General features: G+C 39.6%; 1 protein-coding gene across 1 annotated transcript; it reads right to left on the minus strand.

The window, feature by feature from the left end:
• Positions 1-7235: 7235 nt before the first annotated feature.
• On the minus strand, positions 7236-10475 carry LOC127968042 (uncharacterized). The gene is made up of 4 exons (XM_052568909.1): positions 10321-10475; positions 9995-10150; positions 7871-8880; positions 7236-7754 (listed from the first exon to the last, which is right to left on the minus strand). The coding sequence occupies exons 3-4, from the start codon at positions 8793-8795 to the stop codon at positions 7507-7509; spliced, it is 1173 nt and encodes a 390-aa protein (XP_052424869.1). The 5' UTR covers positions 8796-8880; positions 9995-10150; positions 10321-10475; the 3' UTR covers positions 7236-7506.
• Between the last annotated feature and the right edge of the window lie 4964 nt (positions 10476-15439).

A 15439-nucleotide genomic window follows, 5' to 3' on the forward strand; every position in this document is an offset into this window, starting at 1 on the left:
GTAATGGGGCCGCTGGCCTATTTACCAGATGCTCACAACATACGCTGGATAATGCACTCTCCCCAATGATGTACAATGCACTGTCCAAAAGTACTCACAAATGAACGATAACACTCTTCCTTTGTCTCCTTCTCCTTCTAGCTGTCCAATCCTCTTCACACCATCGGTTTTGCGTTGCTGGAGATCACCCTTGACGTTACTTCCAGTGAGTACTTCCTATGACTGACTCCAACACATCAGTAGTTTATATACAGATGGTCTCTTCAAACATCAATAAATGTCGTATACTCAGCCCAGTTACTAGTGTCCTTGTCTCCTTCACCCCGTGAAGTTCCTCTGCCTTCACCAATGCTGACTCTGCCCAAACCTCTACACTGCCCGCCGGATCGGCCTGAAACGATTCAACTCCAACTCCTGTTTGAATTTCTGAGACTCTTTTTATACCCTTCCTGTTCTCTCCATTGTCCAATCCACGATCGCCGCGTTTATTGTCCTCACCTGTGCCTCGTACAGCCCAATTTCCCTCCCGGAGTTTCGGTGTTTGTAATATACGGGCCGGGCGGAAACCATCTTCGGGCGGAACCAACCTTCGCCACTTTTGGTTCCGCCCCCAAAAAGTCACAGTGTGACATCCTCCCCCGCCAATCTGTTCTAGTCCCTAGAACACCTTCTCACAGCCTATTCACCATAACGTATAAGGGGCCGACCTCGGTTCTCTCGCTGGGACCGCCGAGGGGGCGAGGCAGGGTCGACTCTGGCTGGCATGTTCTCAGGTCCTCTTGGAGCGGCCAAAGCGGGTGCATCCACTGGGCCTCTCGGGACCACAGCCCATCCTCCGATCCAGGGGGCTACTGGTGCTGGCTCCTTTGGAGCCTCTTCCACGGGGCTAGGATAGTTCGGACAGGGGCGGATCATATTACGATGGACCACGCGGTCCGGCCCGGGCTTCCCTTCCAGCCGGATCGTGTACACAGGTTGCCCAGGTCGCTGCTGGCTTTGGACTACGTACGGGGTGGTTTCCCATCGAGCGCTCAACTTCCCTTTTCCTTGCCGCCGGTTATCTCGTACGAGGACCCTTTCTCCGGGGAGTAGAGGAGCATCTCGGGCCGTCCGATCATATAGCCTCTTGTTCCTAACCCCTGCCGACTACGCCAAAATCTGTCACAGGTCGGAGCGGACCACAAATGTTGCAAGTCACGCCCCTTCCTAGTTTCCACCTCGAGGAGGTCCCAAAGCAACCCCAATGACCAGACAGACCAAGCCTAAGTAATATTAAAACAACTTTATTTAAATTAATTAAAATAATTCAGGGAGGGGGATGTAAATCTTAAAATTATCGTCTCTGTTCAGCAAGAGGAGAAAGGGGCCGGAGAGGACTATGCGTCGAGGGTTAGTATGTCCACAGAGGGAAGAGGGGGACGAAGCTCCGCTGTCCCTTTCGAAAACCCTTAGTCCTCCTCTTTGGGCTTTTGTTGACTCGTGGCGCCCTTCTTTTCTCCTGAAGGCAGAGTGAAACACACGATGAATAATCGATCCGGTGAGAGTGGCTACCTGTTACTTGGGTCCATACGACTGGCTGATAAATGACTTGTTCCTCCGATCTCTTCGTACAGGGTGCTCGGGCGGCGCCTTCCCTTCTGCACACTCCGAGGTGAGCGCCAACCCGCGACACAGAACTCCAATGGCACTGCAAGAGAGAGGTCACTCAAACTGCGGGGGACAACACAGGTAGGTACTTCACAGGCAACTGGGCTCTATTCTCACTTTAGTGATTCGTAGCAATGGACAAAGGTAAGTATTCCACAGGCAACTGGGGCTCTATTCTCACTTTAGTGATTCGCAGCAATGGACAAAGGTAAGTATTCCACAGGCAACTGGGGCTCTATTCTCACTTTAGTGATTCGTAGCAATGGACAAAGTTAAGTATTCCACAGGCAACTGGGGCTCTATTCTCACTTTAGTGATTCGTAGCAATGGACAAAGGTAGGTATTTCACAGGCAACTGGTGCTCTATTCTCCCTTTAGTGATTCGTAGCAATGGACAAAGGGAAGTATTCCACAGGCAACTGGGGCTCTATTCTCACTTTAGTGATTCGTAGCAATGGACAAAGGTAGGTATTCCACAGGCAACTGGTGCTCTATTCTCCCTTTAGTGATTCGTAGCAATGGACAAAGGAAAGTATTCCACAGGCAACTGGGGCTCTATTCTCCTAGAATACTTCTCCTGGGCGGTGGGCTTACGGTGAAATACTGCAATACAGTAAGTAGATGAACTGTCAGACCTGGAGTAGTAAATCGTCGTAGCGCAGGCCTCCACAGGGATTTCCTGTGCGTCGGGGAAAGTTAAACACTGTCGCACCGGCCCGAACGCTTCCCTCTCCTCTCTTCTATTTGCAGTTTAAGGGATCTGGACCTGGGTGAACCTTTGAAGAGGCTCCACAACAGGTAAAGTAAATCCACACAGCTAATTTGCAACAGTAAAACTTCCTCCTTGCATATAGGTATAATTTTTGGCTTTTACTCACACCAGTCTTGCTTACGTGTATTCTTCACCACCGCTTCCACAGAGCCAGGGTATTCTGAAAGGGTCTAGACAGGACGTTACATTTGGGTCTCCATGCAGGGGTCGCAAAATGGCATTTAGATGAAAATGGCGTTTCACCAGCCTCAACGGTCACTGGTCTCCCCCACGACTCATCCAGTCTAGGGTGGCTACTGACAACACAACCACAGCATGACACTGCAAGATTTCAAGTGTACACACTCACAGCAAAGACAAGGACTCACCCACTGCACTCCACACACTCTACGTGAAATAGGGTCAGAACCACGGTTTACTAGGACTTATCCTGGGGTTTCGTTGGGCGTTGTTGATAGATGAAGGGCCGGAGGAATAACGTTGCCGTCACGACTGCTTGCGGCTTCCTGTACTCATACTTCCCGGCTCACCCAAAACTCTGCTCCGTAATGGGGCCGCTGGCCTATTTACCAGATGCTCACAACATACGCTGGATAATGCACTCTCCCCAATGATGTACAATGCACTGTCCAAAAGTACTCACAAATGAACGATAACACTCTTCCTTTGTCTCCTTCTCCTTCTAGCTGTCCAATCCTCTTCACACCATCGGTTTTCCGTTGCTGGAGATCACCCTTGACGTTACTTCCAGTGAGTACTTCCTATGACTGTGACTCCAACACATCAGTAGTTTATATACAGATGGTCTCTTCAAACATCAATAAATGTCGTATACTCAGCCCAGTTACTAGTGTCCTTGTCTCCTTCTTCACCCCGTGAAGTTCCTCTGCCTTCACCAATGCTGACTCTGCCCAAACCTCTACACTGCCCGCCGGATCGGCCTGAAACGATTCAACTCCAACTCCTGTTTGAATTTCTGAGACTCTTTTTATACCCTTCCTGTTCTCTCCATTGTCCAATCCACGATCGCCGCGTTTATTGTCCTCACCTGTGCCTCGTACAGCCCAATTTCCCTCCCGGAGTTTCCCGGAAGTTCCGGTGTTTGTAATATACGGGCCGGGCGGAAACCATCTTCGGGCGGAACCAACCTTCGCCACTTTTGGTTCCGCCCCCAAAAAGTCACAGTGTGACACTACATTGCGCTTACAGGTAAATTAAAACTTAAAGTTTAAATTAAGTTACATAACTGTATTGTACTTAAATGTAAAAAAAAAACCTTACTCAAAGATTAAATTAAAATGTATTAACATTAATATTTAATTTATTGATTCACCTGCGTAACCACTAGAGAGGGGCCTGACACTGAGAACCACTGCTGTAAACAATCCTATTCATTTTTTTAATTCATTTTCATTAATTCATTTAAATTGTACTGAAATTTGCAAATATATTTTTCAGAAAACACTTTGAAACTATAAGAATAAAATAATAAAAACATATATATAACACACCTAATGCATGGGATTCATATCAGGAAAATGTGGAAAAATCTCTAAAAGACAGACATTAACATAATTAACCATGTTTAATTATCATAAGTGTTTCCATTTTCTCTTGTTTTAGGACTCTTCTGGAGAAAGTGAGTCTGCTGGGTAAAGACTTAAAAAATACCAAGTTAATAGACACATTTTTTCTGAAATTAATTGTGCTGTTGTTAACCGGCATGGTTTATTTGCTAAGTATCCTGGGACAGGTGAGGGGGCCTTTAAAAAATGGTTACATTACAGTTTTTCAAGTGCGGTGACAGTGGAACGAGGAACATGTCAAACACTCGACTCTGTATGATGTACCACTGACAGACTGAAGAGAAACACCAGGGTCTGGATTGTGCCACTTCTCAGAAGATCCAGCAGCTCTGTCAGGGCCTCACTGCCCAACACCATTAAACACCCGTCCAGCGCTGACACATTCAGCTCTATCCTGCAGTACAGGGGTCTGCTCTGATTTAGAGAAAGAAGGAAAAGTGAAATTGTTTAGAGCTATGACAACGTAATTAGTACAAGAAATATTGAGATACTTTAGTAAACTACATTTAGTAACTACTAATAACACATTGGGGAAAAACTACTGGTTGTCATATTTAAAACCTTTGCTTAAGGCACAGTTCACCCAAAAATGGAACATGGAACAATTTAAGGGTGATTAAATGATCACAGAATTTTATTTTTGGCTGAACTGTCCTTCAAGTAAAAGTATCATCTTACATAATCTAATATACTTAAGGTATTGAGAGTAAAAGTAAAGGTTTGTACAGTATTTTCCTGAAAAATAATTTGTCAGGATGGTTTTGCATTAATATTACTTCTGCATTACTTTGTATGTTGCAGTTTACTTCTAATTATGTTCAAGGTTATTAAATCTAAAGTTGTTTACTAAATATACTGTTGAGTAGTCTACAATTATTATCTACAATAATGCATCTTGTTGTAAAAGACCATATTTTTGTAGTGCTGCTTTCCTGTGAAGAAAAAAAACCCTTAGGTCTTTATATTAGTACGAGTGTACTCAACGAATGTACTTCATTACAGTCCACCTCTGATAATTTAGAAAATGAAAGTAACAACATTTATTGTCAGAATATTGATAAGTTATTGCTAACTATATGAAAGACTGCATCTGCAGGACTCGGACTGGTCAAAGACTGATTATTCTGTTTTATTTTTTTGTTTAACTGCCTATAAAATCTGTGTTGCAAACCTGTCTACATATGATCCCCATGGTCAAGACTATAAACTTTATAAAATCACACCTAAAAAATTCGGGACAGTCACAAAATCTAAACTGTTGTCCCGAATCCCGAATTTGGCCCTAGTTGTCCCGAAAATTATACTAAAGCAAAATCTTGAGTAGTTATTGTCTGATAAACATTAAAAAACCCCACCGGCTGCTCATTGGCTGCAGCATCTTTTTTCTAAGTTCTAAAAAAATACCGTAGGCACGAATTTAGATATTTATTTATCTAATTAATCTATCTGCACAAAGACAATACAACCTTTTTGTCCCCTTTTTGTTTTAAATCTTGATGAAGAGAGCACAAGTCTCTGCAGCTGTGAGGAGGACCGTGATGCAGGAGTGATTGACAGTTGAGGCACTGTGTACAAAAAATACGTTTTAGCTCATTAGCGTTAGCGTTACAGAAAGGTCTGATTTACTGTGACAACAGTCATTGTTTGTGGGTTGTTTTTTTTGTTTTGTTTTTTACAATGACATTTGAGTTCATGATTTTAATGTTGTTTCTTGTGTCAGACTAAAGAGTAATGACAGATGGTTGATCTTTGAACAAAAATGTGTTTAGTTAAGGTTTGAAATTCATGATCTTTTATTCCAGGCTACGAAGTTTAATATCATAAGCCCCCCTCCCGAATTTCAGCAAATCTCATCTGGTCACCCTAATCAGTTAGCATTTGTACTGCTGTGTGTGTGTGTGTGTGTGTGTGTATTTTGTAGTGTTTCATATGTATCATCACATTATTCAAGTAATCTCCAAGCCAGAAAGATGTAATCTGACAAAGGACGCAGCAAACCCGTGTAATTTACCTGGCTTCGGTCTTGGCTGAGTCTGAGGTACATCACCTTCTCCACTTTGATGTAAAACATAAAAACAAAAACGAGCCGTTCTGGCTCCTCCTATCCTGGCAGGATTTTCCTCTCGTCAGCTCTCGTACTGTTGCTATGTGACAGAGCGCTAATCAGAAACACCTGGTGGTGGAATTAGGAAATCCTGTGAAGGGTGAGGATCTCATACACTTTGGAGGACCCTTCGTACACTTCGGAGACCTGGTCTTTGAAGTCCATGGCCTTCTCAGTGTGCACAAAAAAAGTGGAAAAGTTCTCATTAATAAAACACTCTGTAGATTTCATCCTAAAAGTGTACATAGGCACAAAACAAGATTTTTTGTACCAAAAAAAGGTTTCAGATTTATAAAATTCATTTGCCAGAACCTGCACAAAACTCCTTTTTTTTTCAAATCCCAGTCATGGGAAAATTGTGCGTCCGTACATCTCCATCTCGTCTCCTCCCCGAAATAACCATATAGGGACGAATGGAATTCACTGGAAAACTGTGTGTTTTTTTATTACATTTTATTTTTTATTTTTATTATGTACAAAATGTGAGACGGCATATGGTGAGAGTCATTGCAGAAGCAATAAGACAGGTTTTCTTAACATTATGGCAGTCAAGCAGATTCAACCTCTCCTTCCATCCCTCCATTTTTAGGGTCCGGGTGATGAAGGTGTGGTTTCATGAAAATGAAATGAGGGCTTGAGACGAAGAACCATATAAGTCCATATTTTCAATTTTTGAATAATACATTTTTTTTTAATTTGGACTGAATATTATATTACTTTTTTTTTTTTTTTACTTGAAGATAGACAACAAAAGCTTCCCAATTCTAATGAGACTGGATTTTTTAGTATCAATCTTAAAAATAAAAAGTTAGAGTAATTTACATTTCTGGAATGTGGAAGAACAGTATATGTCCAGTTAATGTGGAATAACAGTATAAGTCCAATTAATCATATCAATTTAAACCACTGGAGATTTGATTCCTTTATCTTAGTTTTAATACAGTAACAGAACCTTAAAGAAAATATTAAGCATTTCTTTCTTTCAATTTTTTTTATTTTTTGCCAACGTAAATCACAGAACAAAAACGCGGACAATACGGTACAAACAATGAACAATACATAGGCCTACTTATAGTACAGAAAATAAACGTCAGTACAAACAAACCGTACATACACTAAACAATAAATACAAACAATAAACAGTAATAATGGTAAACAATACATATTTACAATAGAGACATACATCATCTTCATTCCATGCTGGTTCTATATGCTAGTTTACCATATACGTCTTCCTTTTTTTGGTTCTAAATAAAATAAAATAAATACCTATATATTCCTATTATACAACATAAGATAAGGCATACAAGATAAGCTACAACTACTTTTATGATTAATTTCACACAACATACACAATATATCCCACCTTTCCCTGCACATGACCTACACATACCAGGCTACTCTTCACATTCTAATGTCCCATAAAATGCTTGGGCCTCCGCTGGCATGTAGGCTAGCATTTTCATAAGGTCACGGTGCTTCTCCTTCTTGATGGGCAAAGGGTCCTCGTAAGCACGAGCATACGTGGTGGAGAACAAGGGAGCTGGAGGTGGTTGATTCTTCCTCTGTTTGGTGATCAGCCAATGCTTCCATCCCTCGTAGAGGCTGTGGCTCCCTTTTGTGTGGACACACCATGGATCAGTAGCTGAAATCATGATTCAACAAGAAATTCAATAATGATTCTTCCTTCACACACATATCCCCAACACTGTTAATCTCAGAAAACCAGTTTAGTTTTAGTCTAGTTCTTTAGTTCTTTACCTGTCACTTTCAACCACATCATGGATGTGATTAGGAAGCCAGGTGGATACTTTAATGTTGCATCAGGGAGCTGCCTGAAGTCCGCACATTTCATCTCAATTACTTTAAATGGATGCAGCTGCCTGGCTCCACGGATCATCTCGGCGACATCGCTGGGGGTGTGGAGTGTGGACACCTTACGCCTCTTGTCCAGCGTGGCAAATGAACGGTCACAGGGAAGGAAGGAGTGACCAGACACCATGAACTTCTGCTCTATCTGACTGAAGTACCCTCTAGATACGAGTAGGGCCATGAGGTTTAGGACTCGCCAGTTGTTGTTCTGCCCACAGCATCGGTCACTATAGATGATGAGCTTCCGTTCCTTTGCCTGGACTAGGGGAGCGAAAGATGTTTCTGCCCACTTCAAAAGACAGCTTGCCACCTCGATGGAACCTCTGTGAGCGATGCCCTCATGCCAGAGGCACATTGTAGGAGGTTTGTCAGTGCCCATCTCCTGGATACAGAGGTTGTAGTTGGCCAGCTGCCGTTGATAGTACACGTTGGAGTGTGTCAGGTTTGGCGTGTACACTACCCCCTGCATGTCGATACAAATGACATGGCAGTCATCATTGGCTTTGGCCCACTCTGTGTCAGCCTGCAACTGGGTGTATGCTTTTTCGGCTTTCCGGTGGTGAAGCTCACTCTTGGCTGTGATCTTCAACCTTTCTCCATCTGTTGTAGTAGCTACTAATTTTGAGAACAGGGCGTCACATTTTGCACAAGTATCACTTCTTGGCTGCCCAAAACTGAGGTTTTGCTGCTTGAAGATGTCCCTATAGAGCCAGAACTTTGCAGTGGATGCTGGATTGTTTTCCTTGTACAGGCGGAACATGCGGAGCAGGTTTAAATCAGGGCTCAGGTACTCCCTCTCCACATCTCCCTTCATCCGTGAGTAGTGGTTCGGTTGGCGTGGGAAGCTCAGGATGTGCTCTCTTATCCCCTCTCTCACTGCAGGATGAATGCTATGAGGCCTAAAAAATAAACAACACAACTCATGAACAAGGGAAATATAATAAACTATGCTGGTCTGTTTTGCACAATTGTTTCTGTGACAATAAAATTTAATATAATTGTAAACTTTTCTCTAAACTATAGGATTTTGTTTTTCACAAACAATCATTAATGGGATTCTCAGGATTTAGCATTAAGCTTTGTATTAGTAGAAAACCAGTAGTATTTTCGAATTACCATGCTTTCCTCCCTCATATCCCCCTGAGATGAGAGATTTATGTATTTTTTGTCTGGAAAAAATCCTCATATGACGCAAAAAATTGTCATTGTTTACATGCACACATTTTGTTTCAATCTAACTGAATTCATTCTGATTGGTGAATCTGAATGTAGTGTTTACATGAACGCTAAACATGTGATCGATTGATGTGTGCGTTTTAGCATTGCTAAGAAAATTCCTGCTCCTCCGTGAGAGATACGAGACCGGTGCGTCTCACAGGTGTCGCTCATCAGTAATCACGCCACCGGCCTTGCGCCGTTCTCCCGCGGCCCTCAGTCTCGTCCTGCTTGCCACAATGAATGGCAACTGTAGAATGCAAAAGCCTAATCCCGGACATTTTGGCCGATCTCGAAATCCCGGGATCATACATTACATTTGCATAGCACTTTACCTCTGATATCGATCTCAAAGTGCAAAAATATGTTTCCTGACTGGGCAACAACAGTGAGCTGAATCCTAACCATTACAGTTTGTGCATGCTGGCGTTATAGGGTGGCAAGGCACCCGACGCCCTATAATGCCAGCGTCAAGTGCACCATTAGATCAGGGAATGTTGTAGGGCAACTGATGCTGACATTGGTGCAGCTTTAAAAACTAATAGGACGAGAGCATGAGGTCCTTCCAGGATTTTTTTTTTTTTTTTTTTACCTGTTCTTATGTTTTCCTCTGAAGTCCTCTAATGGAGACCTGACTACCTGCTCTGTTCCCTCAGACTGACTGCCTAACTTTTCTTGAATAACCTTTTCAAAGAGAAGTAACTTTAAATAAATATGTTATGGACAATGTATCTAATTAAAATCATGCATGTAATAAAAAGTTAACAAACGGAAAAAGCTAGGCTGTTTAAAACTTGCCTGTAGGCGACTGTTGGTCAGTTGAAAGACTGACATAAATGTGAGCTTACAAACAGCAAGTCTTTGACCTCCTTGTTGCACATGGTACTTGAAGGTGTACTTCCTCTTAGTATTCTCAGTGTTGGGCCCACGTGGTCGTCTGCGACTCACCTTGTGCTAGAAGTAAAAAGACATATTGGGATGATCAGTGATCAGGCACATGTGCAGTCTTAGTGAATTGAAGGCATACAGTAGTATTCAATTCACTGGTTATTTTATGGGCCTACATTGTAATGCATTGCATACTGTTGACATGATATGGTCATGAATTGCTTAAGTTAGCATACCTGCTCCAAACCAGAGAGAATGATAGCCTGCTGCCTCTCATAAGAGACAGCATAAAACTCTGTGAAGAGCTGGAGTTTTCTTTGGTCTGTTAGGCTTGAACACTGCCTGGGACATGTCTCCTTGCACGCCTTTCCCTTAACAGAAACAGTCACATTAGCGTTTTTGTTTTTTTGAGCTATAAAACACTAGAGCTATTAGCAGCTATTAAGGTTACTAGCTAGAATGTATAACAGCTTACACAATCAATGCATATTTTTTTTTATTATTACCTTTTTTTTCATTTATTTTTATTATTTATTAAATAACAAGTAACAAACATAGCATAGCATACAATATTACAAAAACAAAGTGTTACATTAAATGGTAACAGGGATCCAAAAATTATATCAAAATATTTTAAACACGTCAATGACTTTTTTTTCTATCTTTTTTTTTTTTTTTTAACCAATTTCAGTGAAGACATAAAGCAGTCAAATTCTACTCTAAACATCTTAAAGATTGGGGATGAATTTACATATGTTTGTTTATGTATATAAAATTCTGCCAGCAGTGCTTATAACAAAATCAATGAATGGTATAAAAAAAAAAAAGCCTAACATTACTGTAGACGCAGCTGGTGTTTATGGTGTCCGTGATTATGAGGAGTAGAGAGACACGTTTAAAACGTCCCCTGAATCCTAATTTATTTATGTATATTTAAATGTCTTTAACTTAAAATATGCATTATGTGGTTAGTAATACTGCATAGCTGTGATAATATGACAAGAGCAGTGCACGTCTCTCTCTGGCTCAGCTCCAGATAACGCGTGAGAACACAGTTTGGATTTGACAGTTGTGTGACGTCACCGAACGTTGTAAATCTCGTCTGTGGGACAAGACTCCGAGGGGCACGGACATAAGAATCACATATCTGGGACCGTACCGCTCAAAAGGTTAAAACAATTGTCTATACTTTAATTTAATCCAAACTGTGTACATATTTAATTTTAAAAGCCAAGAATAACAACTAAGTTAGGTAAAAAGCCCAGAACTGCTTTTCTGACTGATATGACACAAACAATGATAACCATTTGTACATGCTCTAACATGCATATTTTAGATTCACAATTCATTTAAAAGCCTCTGGTCTGTAAAAATGGTAAATATCAATACATCCTCCTGTTTTTACACTGTATTGCGCTCTATTTGTAGCAGCATGTATATGTAAATTCATTCTCTGCAGTAGGAGGGGCTTAGAACGGGAGTTAGAAAGGATTCCCCGGTAACGGATCTCACAAACACTGCTCAGGCGTTACAGGCAAGATGAAATGAAAATTTAATCCAGAACTTTCTGTAGACAGTCAGAAATACAGTGATATAAAAACACCCGCGCCGGGTTTCGACTTCAACACGTGCAGTTCTCATGTTTATTCAACGAAGTCAAAGTCTTTTGGGAAATCTGTTTGTGTTTTGATAATGTGGCGGGTACCACAAATAAATAAATAAATGGGAAACACAATGAACATTTGGTCTGGGTGTCTGTCTTTAAAGTGTTTTGTTAGTTTGGCGTGTTTCCTCTTTTTGATGTGGCCACGTCTCAGTGCTTTTATGTAAAAAAGCTCATCTGCACAGCTTTCGGAGAGATCAAGAACCGGGTTGACCGGGTACTCGGTACCACAGGTACTTAAAGAAACCTGCTACCATAACATTTTTCTGAGATGAACAGCTTGTCTGCGTACTGTAATGAACACGTGGTTGTCAGTAGATGGGTGAAACTGTGTTTTAAGAGGAATCAAGAGGAAGTACACATTTCTAAGAAACAGAAGAACAGAGAGTGAAGCCTCAGAATTATATCAACAGTTTTCACTATTTAAAAAAAATCTTGATTGTTTGTTTGTTAGTTTGTTTATTTGTTTGATGACATTTGTATTAAAATCAGACAAAAACGGTAAATAAGTATTATTATAATAATAGTAACATATAGTAATACAGGGAACCTATTACAATTAAAACAAAAACTAAAAATTACAAAATAAATAAAACTAATGTTTTGTCCCCATTAAAAAAAATAATAATAATATTAATACTTTTTAAAATTATTTATAATCTGACCTGAAATATAAAAGGTTTCAATTTCAGAAATCTAATCACCTTACCATATTAAAAAAAAAAATAATATATATATATATATATATATATATATATATATATATGTATATATAATTCATTCAGTATCTTTAAAAAAATCATAATCATGTTAATTAGAGGTGTTGCTATATACCAGTATTGGTAATAACTGTAATATTTAAAATTTAATGGTACACATGTGATTATTTAATGTATTGCTCAGCGGTTGCATTTCCTTAACTCAAGAGACTTCAGTGAGATTCTCGAATATCTCTCATATTAGTATACACACCATTTCTGATGTTTCTCCTAAAAGTCCTTAGAAGTGGAAGTAGACACAAATGAGACGTGAAGTATTTGAGAAAATGTGGTTGCTCTTAACCTCAGGAGACGTAGTTGTGATTCTCATGTATTTCTCTTTTTAGTCTCAATAGTGTCTCAGATGTTTCTTCTAAAAATCCTTAGGAGAAATAAAAGTAGACACAACAGAGACATGAGAAAGATCAGAAAGAAAGGAATCCACAATGACAATGGGCGAGAAACATGGGAGCTCTCTTTATTGCAAGACTCTGAGACACGTTTTACTGCAAAACAGAGCTTGCTGTTTTTACTGCAGTGGGGTTTTACTGTTTTTACTGCAATGTGTTTTTCACCTTTAATGGTGAGGACAGCAGGAGAAGAGACAGGACACAACTGAACAGGTGAGAACTGAACAGGGGCAGAAAGTACCTTCAGCAGGGATTCGAACCCTTGTTGTCTGAGGTTCAGTTGTGCTTCACGTGGATGTGCTGCTCAAGACTATAGCTCTGACAGAGTTTACTCTACGCTCAGGATACACAACCTGATTCTCTTATGTGTCTCATCCAGATCTTTGTCTTAAGAGGTCTTCAGTTTTATTTTAGGAGAAACCTTAACTTTTACTAATATTGTTAATATTAAAACTATCATTTAAATAGCATTAACCATTTCAGAATGTCAAGGGATACTAGTTTGTATTTATCTTCAGTGTCCAGCAATGTATACAACACATTTTACAAACACATTAGTACAAGTGTGAGATGTTTCGTATAAGAGCAATACCTTTTTTATAACAAATGCATGTAACAGTCTACCAGTGGGGGTTTTTTTTTGTACGGCACATTTTTGCATGTCTGTTAATATAGGTGATTATTTCCTCTTTTAAATCAATGCCAATACCTCCTCCAATGTGAAGTCATCCATATGCTGAAAGATCTCATATCCCAATTCATCTCTCCCAGGAGTAGTGTGCCTCCCTCGTCTTATTGCCCTTCTTAATTCATGTAAAGAAAAGAACAAATTACATCACTATTGTCATTATTTTTGTTAAGTTTACACCCTTCCTGCTTAAGCATTAGCTCCCTCCTAATCAAACCATCACTTCCAACATTATGATCACTGTGCACTCGCTGGAAACTCCTAACCAACAGATCAGCCTTATCCTTGTTACTAACCACTTCTCTACACCCTTCTACCTAAACAGGAATAGAAAAACCTCTATTAATTCCCGCCATACGATGAATCATATTCCAAACCTGTTTAACAGTAGTCTCAGAACCAAGAGTGCCACAGAACTTCTGCCAACTCTCTCTCGTCACACACTTTATAAGCTTCCTAGCCTCAGCTCGCCGTTCCTTATATTCAACAACAAAGCTCTCAACACGACGTCTGCCACAACACAACTGATCGTCCCAACCCCATTTATAAGGGAAGAAATCACACTTATTAAACCTGACAGGGCACACCTGTGAAGTGAAGACCATTTCAGGTGACTACCTCTTGAAGCTCATCAAGAGAAGCCAAGAGTGTGCAAAGCAGTAATCAAAGCAAAAGAAGAACCTACAATATGACATATTTTCAGTTGTTTCACACTTTTTTGTTATGTATATAATTCCACATGTGTCAATTCATAGTTTTGATGCCTTCAGTGTGAATCTACAATTTTCATAGTCATGAAAATAAAGAAAACTCTTTGAATTCGAAGGTGTGTCCAATCTTTTGGTCTATATATATAAAATAGAAAACATGTATTTTAAATTACACTATAACTGTAAATTACTATTACACTGTATTTTGATCAAATAAATGCAAACTTTGTGAGCATTAGAACTATAATCCCTCTCTCTCTCTCTCTCTATATATATATATTGATGAGTAGTATACAGATCTTGATTGAAGATTGAAGATTGAAGATAGAAGAAGCACAAAATCACTTTTACAGACTTCTAAATTAAATGTTCCCTCCTGGTGGAATGAACTCCCCAACTCAATCAGAGCAGCTCAGTCCTTAGCCATCTTCTGTCTTTAACACTAACTATTCTAATTATATTCTTTAATAAAGTGCCCCATTTAGACTTAAACGCTATTAATTTACTTGTTTTCCCAAACTAAATAAATAACACTAACTGTTCTATTCTTTTTGCATTCTATCTATTTTCCTTTTATTTATTATATAATTAACAAAAGCAAAAAGGCATCTAACACTAGCTTTCTCTATTCTACCTGTTTTCTTTTTATTATATAATTATTAAAAAAACTTGCTACGTGAACTGCGTTTAAGCTAACTGAGACTTGTTATAGCACTTATATATCATTGCTGTTTTGTTAGATTTGATTGCTTCCATTGTCCTCATTTGTGAGTCGCTTTGGATAAAAGTGTCTGCTAAACAACTAAATGTAAATGGATATAAATACAAACACATGCATGTATATATTTAAGAAATAACCTTTTAATATAATGCACTTTAACTAAATAAAGATTACATTTGATTTATTGCCTGTTATATTCTGAGGAGAAACTGAGATTGAACAAGATGATATTGACATGATAATTCAGTTGATTAAACAGTTAAATATTTTTGCTGTCTTTTCGATTGCTCCAGTACTGTATTACATTTGTTTTTAAATGTAAAATTATATGTTTTTAGAGATAAAAAAGACTTTTATTTTGCTCTGGCGGTGTGACGTCATAAGGCTGCGCGCTCTCATGCGTCT

The sequence above is a fragment of the Carassius gibelio genome, chromosome A4, assembly GCF_023724105.1.
Source record: "Carassius gibelio isolate Cgi1373 ecotype wild population from Czech Republic chromosome A4, carGib1.2-hapl.c, whole genome shotgun sequence".
Classification (NCBI taxonomy): Eukaryota; Metazoa; Chordata; class Actinopteri; order Cypriniformes; family Cyprinidae; genus Carassius; species Carassius gibelio.